General features: G+C 40.5%; 1 protein-coding gene across 1 annotated transcript in view; it reads right to left on the bottom strand.

Annotated features, from left to right (window-relative positions):
* The window catches only part of TANGO6 (transport and golgi organization 6 homolog), a 194,872-nt gene that overhangs the window by 120,685 nt on the left and 50,720 nt on the right, over positions 1-23,467 (bottom strand). Inside the window, exons 8-12 of the mRNA XM_047078653.1 lie at positions 19,977-20,089; positions 18,360-18,536; positions 14,942-15,074; positions 12,335-12,523; positions 4,739-4,873 (exon numbers count right to left, since the gene is read on the bottom strand). Coding sequence (XP_046934609.1) covers positions 4,739-4,873; positions 12,335-12,523; positions 14,942-15,074; positions 18,360-18,536; positions 19,977-20,089 — 747 coding nt within the window. The remainder of the gene's footprint in view (positions 1-4,738; positions 4,874-12,334; positions 12,524-14,941; positions 15,075-18,359; positions 18,537-19,976; positions 20,090-23,467) is intronic.

The following is a 23,467-nucleotide window of genomic DNA, read 5'->3' as shown; positions in this document are numbered from 1 at the left end:
AAATGCCTATTACTGAGTGAGAGAAGCCAGTATGGAAAGGCTACACAGTATATGATTCCAAGTAAGTTACATTCTGGAAAAGGCAAAACTGTGGAAACAGTAAAAAGATCAGTGGTTGTCAGGGGCTGAGGGGAGAGAAGGGTGAAGAGGCAGAGCGCAAAGAATTTTAAAGGCAGTGAAACTATTGTGTAAACAATATCATAATAATAGATGCGTGTCATTACACATTTGTCAAAACCCATAGAAGTGTTCAGCACCAAGAGTAAACCGTAATGTAAACTGTAGGCCATGAGTGATAATGTGTCAATGCAGAATCAAAGACGTAATAAATGGATCACGCCAGGGCAGAATGCTGATAGTGGGGGATGCCGTGCTCTCTGGGGCAGAAGGTCTATGGGAAATCTGTGTAACTCCTGCTCAATTTTGCTGTGCACCTAAAACTGCTCTAAAAAAGAGTCTATTAATAAAATACCCAACCATCTTTTCTTCCAGTTTTCAAGCTTCTTAGTCATTGTTGGATTCATCTTATTTGAGCGAGTAACTTCCCTAATCACCATAGGTGTAGGTGGATTCTGAATCAAATAGTTTACAAGGCAATTAAAGTTATGCATTCCTTCAGTTTCATAAGCCTACAGATTTCCCACTATGAGAATAATTAGGGAAATCTAAGACTACAGGTGCCAACTATTTTGTTCACAGATGTTCAAAAAAATGTTGAGGTATAAAGGAATATTCACTTAATTGATAGATGAGAAAACGGAACCACTAAGTAATTATGAATTATTTTTCAAGGGTCACCGGAGGCCATATCAAAGTTGAGAATTAAACATAAAGCCCTCATTTCTACTCCTGTCACTGCTTCTCATCACAGATCTCATATCCAGACTTCAAAATTCTGTGTAGAAGGCCTGAGGCCTGAAGGAGCAGCCCGCAGGTGAGTGACAGATTCCTTTATCTGGCTGCCTCTCTTCCAGGATCTCTGGAGGGCTTCAGGAGTGGAATGGGCAGAGCTCTGTCAGCCCACCTCTATGATTTATTTCAGGGCGTCAAGAGTGAACCAGTTAGATGGTGAGTTGGTCTGAATTTCTGCAAGCTTTCAAATTTAACAACTGGGGAATGGACTGGTAGGGGTGGGATTGGGGGTATGGAGTGGTGGGAGGGAGCACACCTGCTAAGGGAAGCATATGAGGACCAAAGTGACAGCCAGAGGACAGCATGCATACACTGAAAAAGCCCCACAGGAGACTCTACAAAGCTAGCCTAAGGGGCATACGTCTCCTCATCCGGCCTTACTCTGCTCCAGAGTACTTTGGGAGAATCTGAGGGTTCTTCTCTGTACTTACTCTGTACTTACTCTGCTCCACTACTTTGGGAGAATCTGAGGGTTTCTTCCAGCAATAAAATGCTGACCTAATTCCATAAAATATTTATGTGTATTCTTTGTGTACTCATTTCTATATATCACCTATGTTTCTCCAGATACTTTGCTGAATAGTTAACATGTCCAGTTCTCATCTGTGTCACTGAATTTATTTACAAGTGGTATTTTAATTTTGGTTCTAAGTCAGCATGCAGTATGCCCTGTTTTATAATAAGCCGCACATAAAGATACTAATATGAATCTTTTTTCAAAAACTTAAGAATTCATCAGATTTACCACAGCCACTAGAAGGTAACCTCCATGAGGGCAAAGAGGCACATGATAAATACTTCTTTTTTTAAAGTTTATTTATCTTTGACAGACAGAGAGAGCAAGGGAGGGGCAGAAAGAGAGGGAGACAGAGAATCCCAAGCAGGCTCCATACTGTCAGGGTGGAGCCCAATATGGGGCTCGAACCCACCAACCATGAGATCATGGCCTGAGCCGAAGTCGGATGCTTAACCGACTGAGCCACCCAGGTGCCCCAATAAATATTTCTTGAGCGAGTTCACTCTATGATACTCTCAGAAAATATGGTATGAGACCTCAGTATTCGGGTTTGAGTCCCAGCCCCACCACCCTGACCCTCCAAGCTCAGATCAGCTCCATGCAGTGGTGCTATAGGGGACACGGGCCCTGAAACATCATCAAGAAACTTTACCAACATCACACTTTTACTGACGACCAACCTTGAAATTTAGAAAATGAGTTTGGAATTACACTTGTCTTGTTAGCAGTCTTAGATCTACACTTTCTCTAAATTGACTCCTCTTCCTAGATACCGTGCTCTAATAATCATCTTAATTACATAAATTAGAAAGGAAAGAAAGAAAAGTTTAAATGCTGTTAGATTCTGTTTCATCAGCTAAAACAATGAACTCTAATCAGAGATTGATTTAGTATAATCTAGACCCTGAAGCAAAAGTCCTAGCCTGACAATGACCATCTGAAAACATAATTAAGAATCATGATTTTTTGGGGCGCCTGGGTGGCTCGGTCGGTTAAGCGTCCGACTTCGGCTCAGGTCATGATCTTACGGTCCATGAGTTCAAGCCCCGCGTCGGGCTCTGTGCTGACAGCTCAGAGCCTGGAGCCTGTTTCAGATTCTGTGTCTCCCTCTCTCTCTGCCCCTCCCCTGTTCATGCTCTGTCTCTCTCTGTCTCAAAGATAAATAAACATTAAAAAAAAAAAAATTAAAAAAAAAAAAGAATCATGATTTTTTTTTTCTATTACAAAGACAGAAAACCTAGAATTACTATAGAAGCCCCTTATGAATCCATGAGTCAAACAGAAAAAAAAATTAAGAGATCTAGGGCAAAAGTACAGGGTGACATGTTTATGTTCACTTAACCAAATGCAAAGTCAGAGGAATGCAGAATGTCATCAGTGAGTCAGGATTGCTCATGGAAGGGCAGAGACAGGTAAAGGATGTACATTTGCATCAGCTAGGTGACTCGTCCTTAAAACATGACTAATTTACATAGCCAGTCCCCAAACAACGGGCTTCTAGAAAGGGAAATGGAAATATCTGTGTTCTATTTTCCATTTGGGACGTGGTACAAAATTATAGGTGTTAAGTAAGAGAAAAGAAAAACATAAAGACCATACTCTCAACTTATGGAGACAAAGACTATTCTTAATATTCAGCCAGAAAAACAAAAACCAATCAGGCCAACCAAATCCAATAATACAACTTAATAAAAACTAGTCCACTGATGAACCCCTCCTTGACAATTTAATGGCAGGGATATATTAGGACTTCAGAAAATGAACCAAAAATGTTTTCTTCAAAGTACATGGAAAATATAAAATTTGGAGTGCTAAGTACATCTACCAAGAAACGGGCTTCACATTAACAACACACCAAATAAAATTCCTCTTCCCCTTAAGGACAAGCTTTGAAAGGACACAAATTCTAATACATCACAAATCAATATCAGATTTGAATCTTCATATTAAAAAATCCATTCCCAGAGGGTTCTCTGCTCATTGCTACGAGTCATGACCTGTCTGATTTTGGGTCAGATTTCATTACATTTGCATCAAGCTTATTCTGCCTTCTTACAGTCTCCTAACATACACACATGCCCACCTCCCTTCTTGTCCGGCACTCCTCTGACTCTCGGTCTCTGTAACTCAGCTACACACTGGCTTCTGTTAGTGTTTAAATATACCAGGCTCTTTTCTGCTTCCCAGACTTTGTATGTGATGTTGTCTTTTAATGACTTTCCTCCATCTGCACCCCGCACACTCCCAAGCTTCTATTCACTGTTCAAATCTTAGCTCAAACTTCTACTTCTCAGTAGAAACTTCCCCAGCCTAGGCTAGATGTTATGTTCTCTTGATACCCTCCTCTTTTCTTTTCAGGCACTTCATTCAATTCTAAGTATATCTTCTTTTTTTTTTTTTTTAATTTTTTTTTTAACATTTATTTATTTTTGAGACAGAGAGAGACAGAGCATGAACGGGGGAGGGTCAGAGAGAGAGGGAGACACAGAATCGGAAACAGGCTCCAGGCTCTGAGCCGTCAGCAGAGAGCCCGACACGGGGCTCGAATTCACGGACCGTGAGATCATGACCTGAGCCGAAGTCGGACGCTTAACCGACTGAGCCACCCAGGCGCCCCTCTAAGTATATCTTCTGAAGAGTTATTTAGTGTCTGACTCCCTCACTGGCTGTAAGCTTCATGAGGGTAGGGACCACGTTTGCTTTGTCCACGGCAGTATTCCCAGACCCTTAGCTCAGTGTCTGGCACAAAGCGGTAAGCAATAAATATTTTTCAAGTGAATGAATTTAAAAATTACAAACTAAGTATATAAAAGATACATGCACGGGACACAAAAACTTTAACAGGCCACATGATGTGGGTTGAACAATGGATCCTGTGCTAAAACAGAACTATTCCAAACAGATGGAGTCCTAAGCAATCAGGAGCTTATCCAAGTTTTCCCCCAACTACAGCAGTGGGGACAAGGGCTGAGTTTTGGAGAGCCCTCGGAGTAAGGGGCAGAAAACCTAGCATTCGCCACAGATGCAAAACACTGTGCCAGGTATTTCCAAATCGAGCTTGTGCCAGGTCGGAAAGGGCCCTGCTCTTCTGACAGTGAAGTCTGAGCAGGGGACGGGGTGGAAGTGGTACGATCTTCTCGTCCTCTGCTTTGGGGAGCATTCTCATTAGCAACCTGACCTGTTTATCCTAGTCCTCCTGAGCGCAGCCTCATTCTGTTTTCTCACAAGGGTGAGAAGGGAAGCAAGAGGTTTCTCTCTTTCCTCTTCTCTCCTCCCTCTGTCCAGGTGGGGCTCATGTGTGCCACTCACCTGAACAGCTCCTCCCAGCATGACAGCCACCAGCCCCATGGACATGCTCAGCGTCTGCGATTCCACGGTGCTCTCTGCCTGGTGGGCCAAGCTTGCACACGCTCGCTGCAGGGTTGCTGCAACAAAGTCCACAACCTACACAGAAATAGAGTTTAGAATCAGTGAGGAATAAGAAAAACAATCTCAAAATCCTCTTTACATCCTATGTCCACATCCTCACCTTCTTCCTCATCAACACATGAAGGCAAGAACCTGCAAGAACAGGCATGGTGCTCAGTGTCTTACACGCACAGTTTCACCTACATCTCACGTCAGCTCTAGGAGGTCAGTGTTTCTGTCCTCATTTTTTTTTCCTAAGGTAAACTCTACCCTCAGTGTGGGTCTTGAACTCACAGCCCCACAATCAAGAGACACATGCTCTACCGACTGAGCCAGCCCAGATGCCCCAGTCCTCATTTTCTGATGAAGAATCTGTGAGCTGCTCAAGCCCATACAGTCAATAAATGAGAAAGCCCATTTATACTTTCCCAAATGTTTTAATATACTAATCCAACTTCCTTGACTTTTCATGAATTTTGCCAGGAAATTAAAATGAAAAATAATTTGAGACTTTCTGACCATCTTAAAGGGTCCTAAATCTGCTTCTCCTAATGAGGCTTCCTCAAGGACTCCCCTGCCCCAACCCAGTTATGAAGGTCTGATTCCAATAAGCAGAGAATGGGGGAAAAGGCATTCAGTATTATCTAGAATAGAGTCCTCAAACAATCAATACAAATGATCCAGCGTCATTTTTTTAAGTATCAAATATTTTTGAAGGATTCAGATCATTCATATATAAGATTTTATACAGCATTTGGCTAACAATTAAGCTTTAAATGGAATTAATTTCGTCAACTTCATTTTAGCAGCACTTGTATTAATCACCTTAAGTAGAAATACCTTTGAATAAAAGTGATCATACACACATCCGTGCTTGCGCACATACACATGTGCATGCACGCACACACACACGCATATTTAGGATTAATGGCTCAAAAGGGAAAAATCATTTTGAAAGTGGTACAGCTGACATAGGTCATAATAAGCCTCTAAATACCATGCAAGCTTGCATATTTAATTCTCCGGGCAAATCACATGCTAGGCTAGAGTCTTTATTGCAAGCTTAAAGTAAGGAGAATGGCTTGTTAACACTTGTCTTTGGAGCAAGGCAGGAAACTAGAAAGGTTATTAAAAGTTCCACTTACTGAAATGAACAAATGCTGGTTGTGGCAATTTTCACCACTCTCTCAAGCCTGAGACTTTACTGATATTAGAAGTTACAGACACTGGCCTTTCTAGAGAAAATGCTACATTTCTAGAGAAAATACTTGGGTCACCTATTTTGTCTCTGAAGAGTTTCCTAAAGCACCCCTTGATTATGGGAAGCTTCTGCTTCAGCACAAATGTTAACTTGCTGGAATAGAACTATCTAGACTTTCCACTTTTTGTAAGTCCCTCTTTGCTATACATTTTTTCTTTCTTCTTCTTTTTTTTTAGACGCCACAAAACAAGTAGTATGATCCTATTTTTGTCAAGAAAGAAACTATGGGGACACCTGGGTGGCTGAGTCAGTTAAACGTCTGACTCTTGATTTTGGCTCAAGTCACGATCTCACAGCTCGTGGGTTCAAGCCCTGCATCAGGCTCTGCGCTGACAGCATGAAGCCTGCTTGGGATTCTTGCTCTTTCCCTGTCTCTACTCCTCCCCCACTCATTACCTCTCTCTCTCTCTCTCTCTCTCTCTCTCTCTCTCTTTCTCATAATGGACAAATAGGGGTGCCTTGGTGGCGCAGTTGGTTAAGCATTCAACTCTTCACTTCAGCTCAAGTCATGATCTCACAAGTTCGTGAGTCAAAACCCCACATCGGGCTCTGTGTTGACAGCGCAGAAACTGCTTGGGATTTCTCTCTCCCTCTCTCTCTGCCCCTCCTCAGCTTGCTCTCTCTCCCCATCTCTCTCTCAAAAAATAAATAAATAAACATAAAAAAATTATTTAATATGTTTAATAAATAAACATAGGAAGAAAAAAAAAAGAAACGATGTTTGTATACATGTAAAAAAAAAACCCACAAAAAACAAAAAACAAAATACCTGGGAGCTGTTAATTGCAATTTGATAGCCAGCTGTTATTGTCACCCCTGAAGTGCCCTTCAAGCTTTTTTCTTGTAACAGCAAAACCGCCATACCCATTCCCCATTTAGACAACAGCTCCTCCCTGCTTCTACTCATTTCCTGTGACCGGTGGGGCTACCAGCCACAAAGATAGGTAAGAAACGGAAGTGTGTTCTAGAATTCATATACGTTGTGGAGAGGAGGAGAGGTTTTTACTTTCTACTTAAGCATTTTTGTGAAGTTACATCATCTAAAAAGCCGAATATTCCTGCAAGTTTATAATGGAAAATAGCAGTGCCCTACCGCATTTCTCCCTGTCTATGGCTCTACAGAGGCAGCCACTTTTAATAGTTTAGGTGTTTAACAAGAACATAAAGCATTTATTGTGTACCAGGTACTGTTCTGAACACATTACAGATATTAACTCTCTTAACCTCCCGATCACCCCCTGGAGCTGTATAAACCTGCTGCCGGCATTCTGGCAGCCGAGTGGAAGCGGGCTGAGGCCTCGCTGTTGAGTCTGCAGACAACAACCTAATCCTCTGCTTTTTCAGTTTCCTGCCGCCACCCAAGTTCAGCATCGCCCAAGAATATTCCTCCAGTCTTCTGCTGAGGAGGGGAGGTGTCTGCACAAAGTTGAGGAAGGAATCCAGGAGTCTACCGAAGCTTGCAGAGCCTTTCAACCTGTTTTAAGCTCTAAATTCAGCTCTATCTTCACAGCTTAATCTAGCACCTCCAGTCTTTCTACTGTTCTGCAAGCAGAAGTAGCTTTTTATTTCCCTAAATAAAATATTAACAGCTTTATTGAGGTATAGTGCTTTCCTTCTTGACTTCTCCCCTGCAGGCACTTAAGTTTTCTGAGTTGCTAAATCAGCTATTATTTTCCAGTTTCCAAATGGTGTTATTCTCTTTTATCTGCTATCTCTCCTCTCCTGCTCTGTTGGCCCCTGTGGTTTCCAGAAGGAGCACATAAACACATGCATTCAATATACTATCTTTAATCAGAAGTCCATACTTAAATTTTGCGCTTCCTTGTGGTTTAAATGCTTTTACAATGAGCATGCGTTAACTTATGTTAGAAGTGTTTTTAACATATGAGAAAGAACGATCATATAAACCACTTCTACTGTGCCAAGTACAGCGATCCAAATACAGAAAGGTGTAAAGGGTGGTGATTTTCTGAAAGGGCAGAAAAAAGGAAATCTTGCTCATTCCATTCTATTTACACTAGCCTTCTTGCTAAGCCGTCCATACTTAGCTGGAACACTCTTCCCTGCAGTATCTCCCTGGCTCCCTCCTTCCCCGCTTTCTGATCTTGGCTCAAGTCATTTTCTCAGTGAGGCTCTCCACAAGCACTCTACTTACCACATGGCCTCTACATCCCCTTTCTTTGATTTTTCTCCCTGGAATTATCACCATCTAACACTCTGTGTGCTTCTGCTTGTTTGTTGTCTCTCTCCCCCAAGTGCATGTGATCCCATGAGGATAGATATGTGTGTTGTTCACTGCTGTGTCCCTCGTACCTAGAAGTGTAGGTGGCACATAGTAGGCCTTCAGTAAATATTTGTGGAATGAAGGAATTTGGGAGTTGGTGCAGGGCACTGTATCTGTACAAAGACCACTGAATGCCTCAGTTCTCTATCTTCTTGTACATCATCTGCCAACACATTTTATTGAATTTTTAATCTTTTAGCCATAAATACTTTAATACACATTTCTAACAAGGAGGTGTTTTGTTTGGTTTTGTTTTGTTAACATAACCACCACATCAGGGGTGCCTGGTTGGCTTAGTCGGTAGAGCATGTGACTCTTGGTCTCAGGGTGGTTAAGTTAGAGCCTCAAGTTGGGTGTAGAGATTCTTAAAAAATAAAATCTTAGGGGCGCCTGGGTGGCGCAGTCGGTTGGGCGTCCGACTTCAGCCAGGTCACGATCTCGCGCTCTGTGAGTTCGAGCCCCGCGTCAGGCTCTGGGCTGATGGCTCAGAGCCTGGAGCCTGTTTCCGATTCTGTGTCTCCCTCTCTCTCTGCCCCTCCCCCGTTCATGCTCTGTCTCTCTCTGTCCCAAAAATAAATAAATGTTGAAAAAAAAATTTTTTTTAAATAAAAATAAAAATAAAATAAAATCTTAAACACACACACACACATGCGCGCGCGCACACACACACACACACACACACACACACAACTACCATACCATGATTACACTCAATAAAAATTCCTTAATACCTTCTATTACTTGGCCTATGACTGTTGCAAAAATGTCCTCATAGCAACCGGTATGTTTGAATGAGAATCCACACACTGCATTTGGTTGAGGTGTCTCTTAAGCCCCTTCTAAGCTAGAGAAGCCCTGCATCTTTTCTATGCCATTTATTTGGTGAAGAAACTGGATCATTTGTAGTGTACAATGTCTCACACATTCTGGAACTGGCTGATTTTCCTTTCTTATGGCACTAACTTGCTCCTGTACCCCGAGTTTCCTTGGTTAGATTCAGGTTCACATTTTATGGACTTTGGTTTTTTAGTTTTTGTTTGCTTGATTGTGGGGTTTTGTTTGTTTGCTTTTTGGGGGAAGAACCCCTCTCAGGTGGTGCCACATACTTCCTATTTCATTACATTAGGAGAACACATCATGTCTGCTTACCTACTTCTGGTGATGTTAAGATGAATCACTCCATGCTGAAATATTTAGGGGAACATAAACCACTATCTACATTAACCCTGAAATCCACCAAAAATTAGAAGGAGGATAGAGAGGTGGAAATGTAGATAAATATGTGCTAAACCAAATATAATAAAATGCTAGGTGATGGGTTTACAGGTATACATTATAAAATTCTTTCAGATTTGAAGGTTTTCACAATAAAATGCTGGGGAAAAAACCATCAGTTGTTTTGGATGTATTTGACCTAATTACATTCATTATACCACACCCCTAATAGTTTCAGACATTGATTACCACCTAGATCCATTATTTCATTACAGGATTGCAAAATATAAATTTGTAGGTCTCTTTTGGAATATTTTAGCTGTGATTCTTACAGAAAGAAAATTTTTCGTTCATCGACTATTTGGTTACATTGAAATACAGTGCTGACAGAAAAGGCAAGATACATGCTTTATGATCTTTCCTTTTATTTATCAATTTACAAAATAATGAGTTGATGTCCTAGCGACTTCCAAAGATACTCAAAAGGGATTTTTCAGGGGTGGGGGGGACTCAGGTTTTTATAACTTTGATGTGTTTCAATCCATTGCAGTCATTATTCTTTGTAATGCTCAAAATGCCCTAACCATGGCCAGTAGGAGATCTTTCACGTTGGCTCCTGAGTGCTACTCACATGACTTCATTAATCTCAGATATCTTCCTTTTATTCAGGTACAACAAGATGCCCTGAGGCTTACAGTGTACAATACCTGCCCTAGACCTTGAATGAACCTTTAATCCAATGAGCTTTCTGTTCTTTCCGCAGGACATGATATTTAGAAACCATAATCTGGCACTAAGGATGTTTATTGCTGCTAGGTTGTCTACTTCTTGACATGGACAGTGGAATGAGCAAGGAAATATCTATTTTTTAAAAAGAAAAACCTGTGTGCTCGCTTCGGCAGCACATATACTAAAAAAGAAAAACCTGTGAGTTCATACTAATACTTCCAACTGAAATTCAATATTATAGTGATCTTTCCTTTGATTTTATATTCATAACTTTTTTTCTCATAGTGAAAATCTTGGTTTCTAATGATATTAACAAAATTACTTATAACAAGTATTATTTATAACTTATCCATATGTGTGTATATTTCAAAATAAATACTAAAATTACCACTAGCAGTAAAACTACTAAGTGTAATTTTTTTGTGTGTGGTTCTTTTCGTCTTGATACATTTTAACCTTAGCTGAAGGATAATTTAATGGGACAAATCACTTTTGTATCAGCCTAAAACCACTGTTCCTTAATTAGAAGCAAAGGGAGCTAAGTGCAAAAGCTCAAGTAATAGAGTATTCAGGCCATTTTCCCTTCCAACTAGCATCTTGAGACAAAAAACGTAGGATCTGGGTGAAAAAGTCTTTAGGGAGCTGATACAAACACAGGAGAAACAAATCACCCTAATGGGTAACACAGGATCAGTGAACTGAAGGAAGAGGAAGCCAAGAAAGAAATCATGAACATAATTCTCATTAAACAGGCATGATAAGTTGGAGCTGACAGACAGCTGCAAATTTTCTCAGCAGGAGCTATAGTGAAATGCTGCTTAGCAACACCCGAAGGCGGATGACAATGAGGACGGTACAAAGAGCTGAAGAATCAGATTTAAGCGTGACAATCATACCATCTTACAACTGACTATTCACCAGCAGAGGAACAACTAATTCTGTAATAATGGTAAAATATGGTGACTGCACTGCCTACACTTTATTACTTTTATTTCTTTAAAAAAAAATTTTTTTTTTCTGTTTAAGTAGCTCCATGCCCAGTGTGGGGCCCGAACTCATCACCTTGAGATCAAGAGTCACATGCTCTACTGACTGGGTCAGCCAGGCACTCCTTTTATTTCCTATTTTTAAAAAAGCTGGTAAACATAATCTCTGAGCCAATACAATTCAGGCACTGATTCACATAGTTACACTACCCTTGAAACATTTAAAAAAAACATCTTAAAACTTTATAGGCTGTTGTGGAGATACGCTGTTAGGTAGACCTATAAAATTTAAAGTGATCTTATCATTAGCAATTTTTTTTTTCAAATTTAAGTTTTATAGGGGTGCCTAGGTGGCTCAGTCGGTTAAACATCTGACTTTGGCTCAGTTCATGAATTCGTGGTTCATGGGCTCGAGCCCCACATTGGGCTCTGTGCTGACAGCTCAGAGCCTGGAGCCTGTTTCAGATTCTGTGTCTCCCTCTCTCTCTCTGCACCTCCCCCACTCTCTCTCTCTCTCAAAAATAAACATTAAAATTTTTTTTATTTTAAGTTTTGGAATCATGCTCAATATTTGATACATATTAGAATCATCTATGAAGCATAAAAAAATACAGATGCCCAGGCATTAATGCAGACATGCTGAATCAGAATCTCTACAAGTGGGCCAGGCATTCGTATTGTGAAAAAGACTCAGAGAATCGTATTCGCCCCCAAACTTGAAAACCCTGTGATACAACACATAAAGGTTTACAACAATTCTCAGAGCTTTCTGTGCATGAGAATCACCTCAGGAGCTTGTTGGACATGCCAGCTCCCAGAATCTCTCAAAGTGTTGATCCTGTCAGTCTGCTGTGGGCTCAGTAATCTGCATGTTTAAGCAGCATTCCAGGTAACACTGAGGCAGGTGTTATCAAACCATACTCTGGGCAACATTTTTTTTTAACATTTTTGGGAAAGCATGTAAAGAAACCAAAAGAAATAAATACTACCAGCCTGGGATCTGGAATGTGGCAGCCACTGACCTGAGTGATATTTGTGAATATCTGCTCAGACATCCTCTCGCACAGAACGGCCAACAGCTGTAGAACCAGCAGCTTCTGGCCCTGGCCTTCCACAAGAGTTTGGTGCTGCTCTAACTCCAAGACGCTTTTGCTGGAGAAGCGTTTTGTTTTTAACTCTGTCTCATTTTCCATGGCCACATGAGTCAATTCCTATAGCGTGGAAGAGAAGAAAGAGTGAAGAAAAAGTCTGTAGAAACAAGGGCTTCACAAACAGTGGGAAAACTGTTTCAAGTGTATGTTTAAAGATCTAGTCTATGTTCATTGCAGCATTATTTATAATAGTGAAAATCTGGAAACAAATAAATGTCTAGGAATAAAAGAATGGATAAATAAACTGTATCTACTATACTGTAGCAGTTGAAATAAATAAACCAGGTATATATGGAAATCAAAAGAGAGAGGCCTCAAAAACAGTGTTGAATGAAAAATGGAAGTTGTACAATAATATGTGTATTATGATATCATGTATATAAAGATTTAAAACTTCATAATAAGGGGTGCCTGGGTGGCTCAGGTCATGATCTCGTGGTTTACGACTTTGAGTCCCATATTGGGCTTGCTGCTGTCAGAGCGGAGTCCACTTCGGATCTTCTGTTTCCCTCTCTCTGTCCCTCCCTCACTCACGCTCTCTCTCTCAAAGATAAATAAAACATTAAAAAAAAAATTTAAGGGGCACCTGGGTGGCTCAGTCGGTTGCGTGTCCGACTGTGGCTCAGGTCATGATCTCGCGGTTCGTGACTTCAGGCCGTGCATTGGGCTCTGTGCTGACAGTTCGGAGCCTGGAGCTTGCTTTGGATTCTGTGTCTTCCTCTCTCTCTTTCCCCCACCCCCACTAGTGCTCTCTCTGTCTCTCTCTCTCAAAAATGAATAAACATTTTGTAAAAAAAAAAAAAAAAGACCCCTTTGTTTAAAAGAAAAAATTTTAAACTTCATAATAAAAAAACATACATATACAAAGAGAACTAGTTTGACAGACTTACTTTATCAGTATTTTTTATGACGTCTACCACTAGCCCTATTGAACCGAGACCTCAAGCCAAATAACATTTCCAAACCCTTTCTAGGGATTATTAAATGCTTTTAGTAACTTCTCCCCTAAGATATTTAGAACTAAATCTCTACTAATAGACAATTCACTGCTGTGGGTTTTATAGGCTCTTCCCCTATACTTTACATCATCAATTTCCTTGGGAAGGGGAAACCTTAAGTTCCTTAACAATTAATGCTTTACCAAAGTAACTGACAGTTTAGAGCAATGGGTTCCTAACTGCCTGGGAAATTCTGCTCCCCAGGGGGCATTTAGCAATGTGTGAGGACATTTTTGGATGTCGTAATTGGGGAGTGATACATCTAGTGGATAGAGGTCAGGGATGCCACTAAACATCCTGCAAGGAAGCATAGGAAGTCCCCGCCTCCCAACAAAAAATTATCCAGTCCCAAATGCCAATAGTATCAAGGTGTAGAAACCCTGGTTTATAGCAAAGCCCTTTGATTTTTGTTTTTAAACAATTTTTTTTAATTCTCCGATTAAGAGCACATCTTCTTGGAATGTTATTTACAATGAGTGGCTAAGGAACACCTGGGTGGCTTAGTCGGTTGAACGTCCAACTCTTGATTTTGGATCAGGTCATGATCTCATGGTCGTGGGATTGAGCCCTGTGTCAGGCTCAGTGCAGAGAGTGGAGCCTCCTTGGGATTCTCTCTCCCTCTCTCTCTCTCAAAATAAATAAACTTAAAACACACACACACACACACACACACACACACACACACAGAGTGGCTAGGTAAGGGGAAAGAATGTGAATATAGGAGTTGAGAAAAGCACCAAAAAAGTGGCCCCTACTTCAAGTTCTAGGAGTGTGTTAGTCCTGATTCTCTCCTTGCATTCCCCCATAACCACACCAACCTTAAACTCCAGAGACATTCTCTTAGAATAGACACTTTACTTAGGGAAAATAATGGAGAAGGCAACACGGGAGGACAGAGAATCAGAGATCACTCTGTTTACAGTCTCAAACAGTGCAAGTAAGGAGTACAATATGCGGTACAAGTTGCTGTCAGAGATTAGAGCAAGAGGAAGCACAACCATCAGCACTACAAACAGACCTGGAGAAGGTTTCAGGTGGTTACAAAACGAAACGAGAAAGGCAGGACTGCTAAATCTCCTTCCCAAATATCTGACAAAACAACAGTCAGAAAGGATAAGGGATTACTCCATAACTGTAAAACCTGCTATTAACTTCAAAAGAGTTCTTACTGTCAACACAGAGCAAAGATTAACCCTTTCATAGATCAATAGCTATGCTTTGGTCATCTCTAAAAGCTCAGGGCAGATTACCTCGGAAAATAGTTAGATCATATGTGTACTGCTGAAGATAAGTTTTTTTCTCTTTTTACCAACCCAAAGGCTACTAAACAATAAACTGCTCTTACATCCTCTTATTATTTCTGTTAGATTAGGACCTGAATTTAAGGGGCTAAAATTACGATGGCCCTGAAAATCTGAAGGGGATCCTGGTATTGCCCTGAAATCAAGCTGACCATGTCCTTACCATGCGTAGTTCTTACCTGCAAGCAGAAGATGAAGAAGTCACCTGCCAAACCACACTCCTGGCAGTGGGATAACAAGTCCCCAAGGTGCTCAACCCGGCACTGCTCTGAGGACACCTTCTGGTACAAGGCTTCATCCTCATCTTCGTCACTGCAACATGGGGAAAGATTGATCTTGGCAGTGTCACCCAGAGATATTTTTTTTTTTTTGAAACTCAACAAAAATCTTCTGAAGTAACATGGTATCGGGGCGCCTGGGTGGCTCACTTAGTTAAGCCTCCAGCTTTGGCTCAGGTCATGACCTCATGGTTCATGGGTTTGAGCCCCACGTTGGGCTATGTGCTGACAGCTCAGGGCCCGAGGCCACTTTGGATTCTGTGTCTTCCTCTCGCTCTGCTCCTCCCCCACTAGTGCTCTGTCTCTCTTTCTGTCTCTCTCTCAAAACTAAATAAACATTAAAAAAAATTTTAAATTTAAAGTAACATGGCATCTTCGTATGGTAAATCACTAGAAAGATATCAAAACTTTGTTAAATTATTTTCCTCTTTCCCCATGCTGAAAAGGTATTTATTCTCAGAAGGGAGGATGCCGTGTCCTACATAACATACGCTAAGTGGGGAAAAGATTCATGAAGGAAGTGGCTTTTAGAATAGATGTTCAGGGGGCGCCTGGGTGGTAAGTCAGTTAAGCGTCCAATTTAGGCTCAGGTCATGATCTCGTGGTTTGTGAGTTCGAGCCCCACATCAGACTCTGTGCTGACAGCTCAGAGCCTAGAGCCTGCTTCAGAATCTGTGTCTCCCTCTGCCCCTCCCCCACTCACACACACACACTCTCTCTCTCTCTTTCTCTCTCACAAATAAACATTAAAAAAATGTTTTTAAAAGATGGATGTTGAGGAATTCTATTATTTCAATAAACTGAAAGAGCAAAAAGGAATAAAGTATAGGTTGTATGCAGATATTCTGGTTCTGGAGGAAGAACAGAAAGAAAGACGTCTGCAAAGCAAGGTCAGATCACAGAGGGCCCTGGATGCCATTCAAAGAAACTCAGACATTTTTTTGATGAGCCACTGAAGGTTTATGGGCAGTAAGGAAAAGACACTATCCTTACAGAGGGAGATCCAGTCAGTCTCAACTAATAAGAACCAATGAGTTGAAATATGAACAGGCATAAAGGCTCAGAAAACTGAGTAGGCCAAATTTCCAAGTAATAAAATATGGCTAAGTTATGAAAAGCAGTGTTACGCTTTCTGCAAAAAGTGTCAAGAAATTTCTCATGAGGTACTAAGGCTTTTAGTTTTAATTCATATGGTAAGCGAAAAAGCCAAGATACAATATTATCGTACTATATCATGGAAACAAACAAAGAGGCACAAGATGTACTAGAAGACAAAAAACTAAAAAAATGTGAACAGTGAACAGGATAGTGGTTACTTTGTTTTCCTCTTTATGCTTTTTTGTATTATACAAAGAAGGTATGTTACTCTTACGATTAAAGAAGGAATAACATTTTTTTCAGACCAAACTGAGAAAAGAATGATAGATGTTGCTTCTTCTCATTGAAAACTACAATTATTAAAGTTTATTTGGCTCCATCCCATTGGGCAGTAAGTCCCAATTTGCCAGTTCACTAATAACATGGCCTTTATATTCCTCTAGTAGAATGAATAACCTATAAACTAAGCTTAAGATTACTTCCTACATTATCCCAGAATCTTCCAGCATCCTTCAGATCAGTCATGTCATCTCCACCACATTTTACGTTAGAAAAAAAAAGCTGAAATGGATAAGTGTCACTTCTAAGCTTCTGTGAACCATCCTGTCAAAATGAAGTACTATATTCAAATACTTTTTTTAAAAAGACATGACAACAATTAACTTAAGAAGCTCTATTCTTAAAATTTCAATGGTAAAGAGTCCTTTCTGAATACTGTAGCTATATTTAGTTCCATAAAAATAAAAATAAAAATAAAAAAGATCATGAAATCTAAGCTGCTCTTTTAGTGTTTCTTTAAACAAAGCTTTTAAACTGGGGCTTCTGAGCAGAATGATAGGGAAAAGGTAAGTGGTGATACTGACCTGCCCTGAAGGGACTAGCACCACAAGCAAGATCTTTAGAACAAAAGATAAAATCACACACACACACACACACACACACACACACACACACACACACCTCTGATACAGTGAATGCTAACTTTTTGGAGATATGGAGTGTCTTTAAGTATTAAATGAGAGCTATGGACCCTATTTTCAGAAAAAAATTCAGGTTCGCACATAAAATATTTCTTGCGTATAATTTCAGAGGGACTATGGACCGCTACAAGTCCATGGAGAAACCCCAAGTTAAGGATCCATTGCTTCTGGAAGTAAAGACTCATTCACTACTGCCTATTCAATTTTTGCCTACCATGAAGAGAAAAACTGTTAATTTTGACATATGTGCACTAAGATATACACTAGAGACTTGTTAAGATAGCAATTAACTTTAACTACTGATAAGTCAAATACTATAAAATTCTCTACATAGTCACTAAATTGGTCCCAGATTAAACTCTTCCAAAGTGTTTTTAAAATAAACATGTTGAGAAATTTTAAACTCAGTTCAGGGGCATAGTTACAACTCTAAAACCTACTAGAGCTCAACAGCTCTTGGGAAATAAGTAGCTTGTGTTTGTACTGATGATTCTGTTTGCAGTCAATGTATGTTTTTCATTTTCCTCAAGTCCATCGTACTGAAAGAGCGTTTTATAACTTCACTAGGTTAACCCTGAATAAAAAATTAAATTTGCACTATAACAAACAGCCACACTTTGAATGCATGTAAAATCTGAGTAGCTGCCAGCAGTTAAGAACTATATGGATTCTGGTCAATAGGAACTTACATTAAGAGGTAATAATACCTACACGTATCACCTAGAAAGTGGAAATAATTTAAAATATACTTGTGTGCCATTCCACTAACGTTTATTAAGCACTTTCTAAACGATCTCTAGAAGAAAGAAACCCCCATCCTATAATTAACATAAAATATAGTTATCAGACAATTTCCTTTAAGAGTAAGTCTGACTCTGAACATACATATACCATTTAGAGAGTCAGAAAGAGAACTGGATCGTTATGGCGCGGAGAGTAAATGTGTGTCTGCCCTTTACTCTGATTCACTGGCAAAGCCTTTGTGAAGTAAGTGGGCTTATGAGGCAGAGCTGTGAGGCTCCAGCAAATTGCACCTACTATTAGCTGGCATCCGGGGGAAAAAAACCTGCAGGATTATTTAAGGCACTCACATTTCACTTAGCGATTATAAATAGCAGCACCTCAGCTGCCTCAAGTGCTCGTTCCCGTTCTACCAGCGCCCCTTAGTGGACAAGTCAGGGAAGGGCCTTTTGGGTGCAATTCCATCAGAAGAGAGAGGGTAAAAGGATGGGTGGACTCACCAAACGGTCTCTTTGATGGTAATCATGATGCCACCTTGAGTGGCCGCTCTAAACTGACACAGAGAAGGAAGAGAGGACACAGATTTGTCCAATCCTGCAAATCCTTTCAGGCTGGCGATTGCCTTCTTCCTCTCTAGCTTCCCCAGAATCCATAATAAGATCTCTTGGCAAAGTGACCTGGCAGAAAAAGCAGTTATAAATGAGCTTGTCAACTTACTCTACACATCTAACAAGATAACATAAAAAAAGAAAGGAAGACTGTCAGGTTCCACTGCATTCTAAATGCTGGCACAACCACCTAGTGCTACTGAAGTGCAGGACTGGAAAGTTATGCTTCCCGTGAATTTGGGAATATATCTAATAACCTGAAATTCAATGAGTGACTGGCTAATCTGGGCCCCAGAAGCAACACTGGTAAGACACAGGAGCTCCACATAATTAAAAAAAAAAAAAATCCAAGCGTACCATTGCCTTTGGGTCAGGCCCTGTGAACAGAAGTTTACACTGACAAAAACCGTCTACGAGTGGATCAAGAGCAGGTGACCAACAAACTCTTGCTGATGCCTCAGCCCCTTCCATCTGTGCCAATCAGCTAGGATAAGGAGGGAATAAACGTTCACTTATTCCTTCTCGGGCTCTGATGAGGACATGACAGTGCTGTGAGGATTTGGGTTTCAAAACTAAGACAAAGGTTATTTTACGGACAGTGATTTGAAGCCAAATGCACACACTCATAGTCTCCATATTCCACTGTGTTTTCTCTTGTAGCTGTTGGACTACAGTGATGTGCTGACCAAAAGTTAGAGTCTAAGGCAGTATGCGAACTTTGAAAAATATGTAAGAATGAGTACTTTCCTTCACCACTTAACAACGATGATGACAACAATCATCTCTCAGCTATTTTCCAGGGACAGCGCTAAACACTTCAATGCACAGTCTTCATAAAATAACCCTATGAAGAAGGTAATATTCGTAGGGGTTCTCCAAACACTAAAAGTCAGAATTCTCTAGGACTTTGAAAAGGATATAAACCCTTAAAAGGAGGAAAAAACAACATAAATATCTGTGAAAAAAGAGACCTGATACAAAATGAAGCCTACTTAAAACTCCAATACAAAAGATTATTTTCTGGGTGATTAAGAAATCCCTTCATTCCAAACAACACTGTGCAGCACTCATACTAAATCCAAGTCTAAATTACAGAGTGCCATGTTCAGATCCAGATTTCCCCAACTTGATTTCTCATTCCCCACAAGGTAGTTATGATCCCTTCTCTACTTCCTCCTTCCTAGACATGTAATTCCAGTATTTCTCATGGATCAAACACGGGCATGTTTACACATGTAAACAGGGGTTTCGTCTCTGATGTCTAGGACAGAGGCTGAGGAGAGCCATTCTAAAAATTACATCCAATCCCCAGCAATCTGAAAAGTGCTCTTTCTTTCCCCAGATGAGCAGAATAAGAGGATCCTCAAATGCTTTCCTGATTTTGAAACAAACAACAAAAAAAAACAATTACAAAGTGGCACTAAGTTTTATATTCAAAAAAAGAATAAGAATGACATACAAGAAAGATTTCACCATTTATAAACAAATAAGTTTCTCTAGATTGTTTACCTTATATGAGACACGCTTTGCTTGGTGAAACAGTATAGAGAAAAGAGCACACCCAAGACTGGAAGCAGGGAGTCCACTAAAACCGTCAAAGGTTCGTTCCCGACCACGTACACCTAGGGAAAAGAAAACGGCGAGAGGCACGGTGAGCACAAGGCCAGAGGAACAGGAATCAAACACCACACACCTACTAGCAGGGCTCAGAGTCTTATCTTAAGCAACGCTGTTGTCCTAAACTGAATAATTTTAGCTCTAAGACTAAGAAAACCATTTGAGATTGACAGACAGGCTGAAGCACAGGGAGCCTGAACTGCAGCGGTGCCCTTTCGTGGGTGGCCTGAAGAACTGTCAGGCAAAATGGGTAAATGAACCCATTTTCTGACCCCTTCCTTTCCTGCTTTTGACTACCTTTATGTCTCCCGCTAGTCTGCCTATTACTCATCTATGCAATAACCGTCTAATTACCAAAGGGCCTGCTCTTAGGAACTAACAAGCAATGCCAAACAGAAAAACTTAAAACTAGATTTGAAAATCAAAACCAAAACCAAAAACACGGCCTGCTCTAGAGTTGTCACTCTAATGTGTGTCTGCCTGGGTGGCTCAGTCGGTTGCGTATCCAACTTTTGACTGTGGCTCAGGTCATGATCTCAAGGTTGTGGGATTGAGCCCCACGTCAGGCTCCTTAATGAATGTGGAGTCTGCTTGAGATTTTCTCTCTCTCTCTCTCTCTCTCTCTCTCTCTCTCTCTCTCTCCTCCCCTCTCGACTCATGCACACATCCACTCTCTCTCTGTCTCTCTCAAAATTGAAAAAAAAAAAAAATCTGTCATTCTTAACATGTAACTGCCATATGGGTATGTCCTATTCTCTCCAGTTCAATAAATGTTAAAAGAAATTACAACGCACTCCTAGCTCTCCATTGACTTTATAGGGTTAAGTGTGTGAGGATGCTGATTTTTGTTAACAGTAATTATGTCACCCGTTTTAGTTGTCACTTCAAAAAGGATAGCACAAATGCATTCAACAAACTTTATTTGAACACCCACTGGAATCAAAGCACGGTCTTAGGCACTGTAGTGAATATAAAAATGAGTAAGAGTTGTTCTCTCTCAATTGCTTGTGATCTAACAGGAAGAATAAAACAAGGAGACCGGGGCGCCTGGGTGGCGCAGTCGGTTAAGCGTCCGACTTCAGCCAGGTCACGATCTCACGGTCTGTGAGTTCGAGCCCCGCGTCAGGCTCTTGGCTGATGGCTCAGAGCCTGGAGCCTGTTTCCGATTCTGTGTCTCCCTCTCTCTCTGCCCCTCTCCCGTTCATGCTCTGTCTCTCTCTGTCCCAAAAATAAATAAACGTTGAAAAAAAAATTTTAAAAAAAAACAAAAAAAAAAAAAAAACAAGGAGACCAATTACAAAAATAATAATTCAAAACAGGTAAGTTAAAGAATTAAGAAGAGCAAAACACTATTTTTTTCCAACATTCTTTCTGTAAATCAGGGCCTCTGTAAGCTTCCATTTCCTCATCCTTAAAAATAAGACTGACCTTGGGAGACTGTTATAATTTTTTTTTCCATAGGAGACTGTTATAATTTTAATAAGCTAACTGTTTAAAGAATCTAACACAGTAGCTGGAAGATAAAAATGCTGGCATAGTTCCGGGAATACATATTAAGAGTGCCAGTTCCTCAGCTTTCTCCTTTTATCATCATTATCTGTGTCCGCACTATCAGGTTTCAATTAATTTATTAATTAAGTCGTGTTGAAGTGAAGGAGGAATCATTGCTGTTTTGTGGGATCCTACAGGTCATGGAGGCACAAGCTGGAAGACGCTCTGTGCTTTTCCAGAGAATCCTGTCCCTTTAAATCAACCCTAATTTTTCACACTGCTTAAGCCTCCCAGCATCTCTGTGGAGCTTGATAACCAAGGAGTCAGCTTCCTGTGCATGATCTAATCTCCATAAACCCAGCTCAGTGGGGTGCATGGTACGGCAGTGTTCACAGTAATATGCAGGCCTAATTATGATACCATCAATTACAAGTGGTAGAGAGAGAGAGAGAGAGAGAGAGAGAGAGAGAGAGAGAGAGATTTCCCCAGATCACGTAAGGGCCTATTGTTTGGCTCTGTGGTCCGTGTTCCCAGAAGTAATCCCTGTGGAGCCATCCTTCCTTATCAGCATCTTGTATACAAAAAAACAAAACCCAAATGGAGTTAACCCTCCTTTATTTACTGGCTTGACTGAGACACAGCACCTAAAATTTTAACATGAATTCAATCGAGCCCACTTCTCAGGGGTATATGTTGTTATTGATAAATTCCTCCAAGTTTTAAGTTCTCTTGTCATACTTTTCTGAAGAAACAAGTACTGCTTTTGTATTTAGAAAAAAATCGATCAAAGGGTTTTCTCTGTGGTATCTCAAACAACTCAAATGGCCTCTTTTTGCCACTTATAGATTGTCATCTCCCTTCCAGTATTAAGAGGAAACTTCTCCTTATACTGAGCCCAAAGCTACCTTCCTCTAACTTCCTTGATGGAAGTACTTTGTTGTTGTTGGTGGTGTTGTTGTCGTTGTTTGAAAAGTTTTAGATGGGCCATTCAAACATTCTACCTTTTCCACAGGCCTGCTATGTATTTGTTCAACTATTCATCCATTCATTCACTAATTCAAACATTTAGTAAGCATCTAACCACCATTAATGACTTTCCTCCTATAAATTCCAATAGCACTTAGAGCTTGTAACACAGAGAATGTATAGTTCTCTCTCACCTCTTCAACTAGCCTAGAAGGCAAAAGTGAAGCTCTCTGTTTCAGCACCTATCACAATAGATGATTAAGTTGTGTTACCTGAATTTCTGGTGAATAAGCAGTTGTTACAGAAGTATACAATTTAAAGGAACCACATTGTTACTGTTCTTATGAAGCAAACAATAACTACCATTTACTGCAATGTCTACTCAAGAATAAACCAGGTTATTCAGCTAAACATTTAACATACAATCAATCCTCACCAGAGTCCTGCAGGTTAAGCATTTTTATTCCCATTCTAAAAATGTGGAAAACTAGGGCCCAGAGAAGCAAAGTTAGTGGAGCCAAGGAATTCTGTTAGTAAATGGCAGAATCAAGGTGAACAAAGGTCTGCCTGACGTAAAATCCATGCACAATCCAGAGACAGAGAGCAGTAAAGGTTGTAAGGGGGTGGGAGTAGGGGAAAATGGGGACTGAATGCTTCATTGGTACAGTGTTTCCATTTGGGGTGATGAAAAAGTTCTGGAACTAGACAGCGATGATGACTGTGCGACGCTGTGAATGCACTTAATGCCAGCGAATTGTATACTTTAAGATGGTTAAAATGGTAAATGTTCTATTATTTTCTAAAAGAACGAAACACGTACTCGTGGCCTCCCCAAACTCACCTCCTCCTGTGCCTGTTTGCATTGCTTCAGTCCCTAACCCACACCACCTTTATCCCGACCATCTCCCCTCAGAACCAGTAGGCCC

The sequence above is a fragment of the Lynx rufus genome, unplaced genomic scaffold (assembly GCF_022079265.1).
Source record: "Lynx rufus isolate CCGP_SWC_20201006 ecotype Redwood Valley unplaced genomic scaffold, mLynRuf1.p SCAF_16, whole genome shotgun sequence".
Classification (NCBI taxonomy): domain Eukaryota; kingdom Metazoa; phylum Chordata; class Mammalia; order Carnivora; family Felidae; genus Lynx; species Lynx rufus.
The sequence above is the reverse complement of the archived record's forward strand: the minus strand, read 5'-3'. Positions and strand labels throughout refer to the sequence as shown.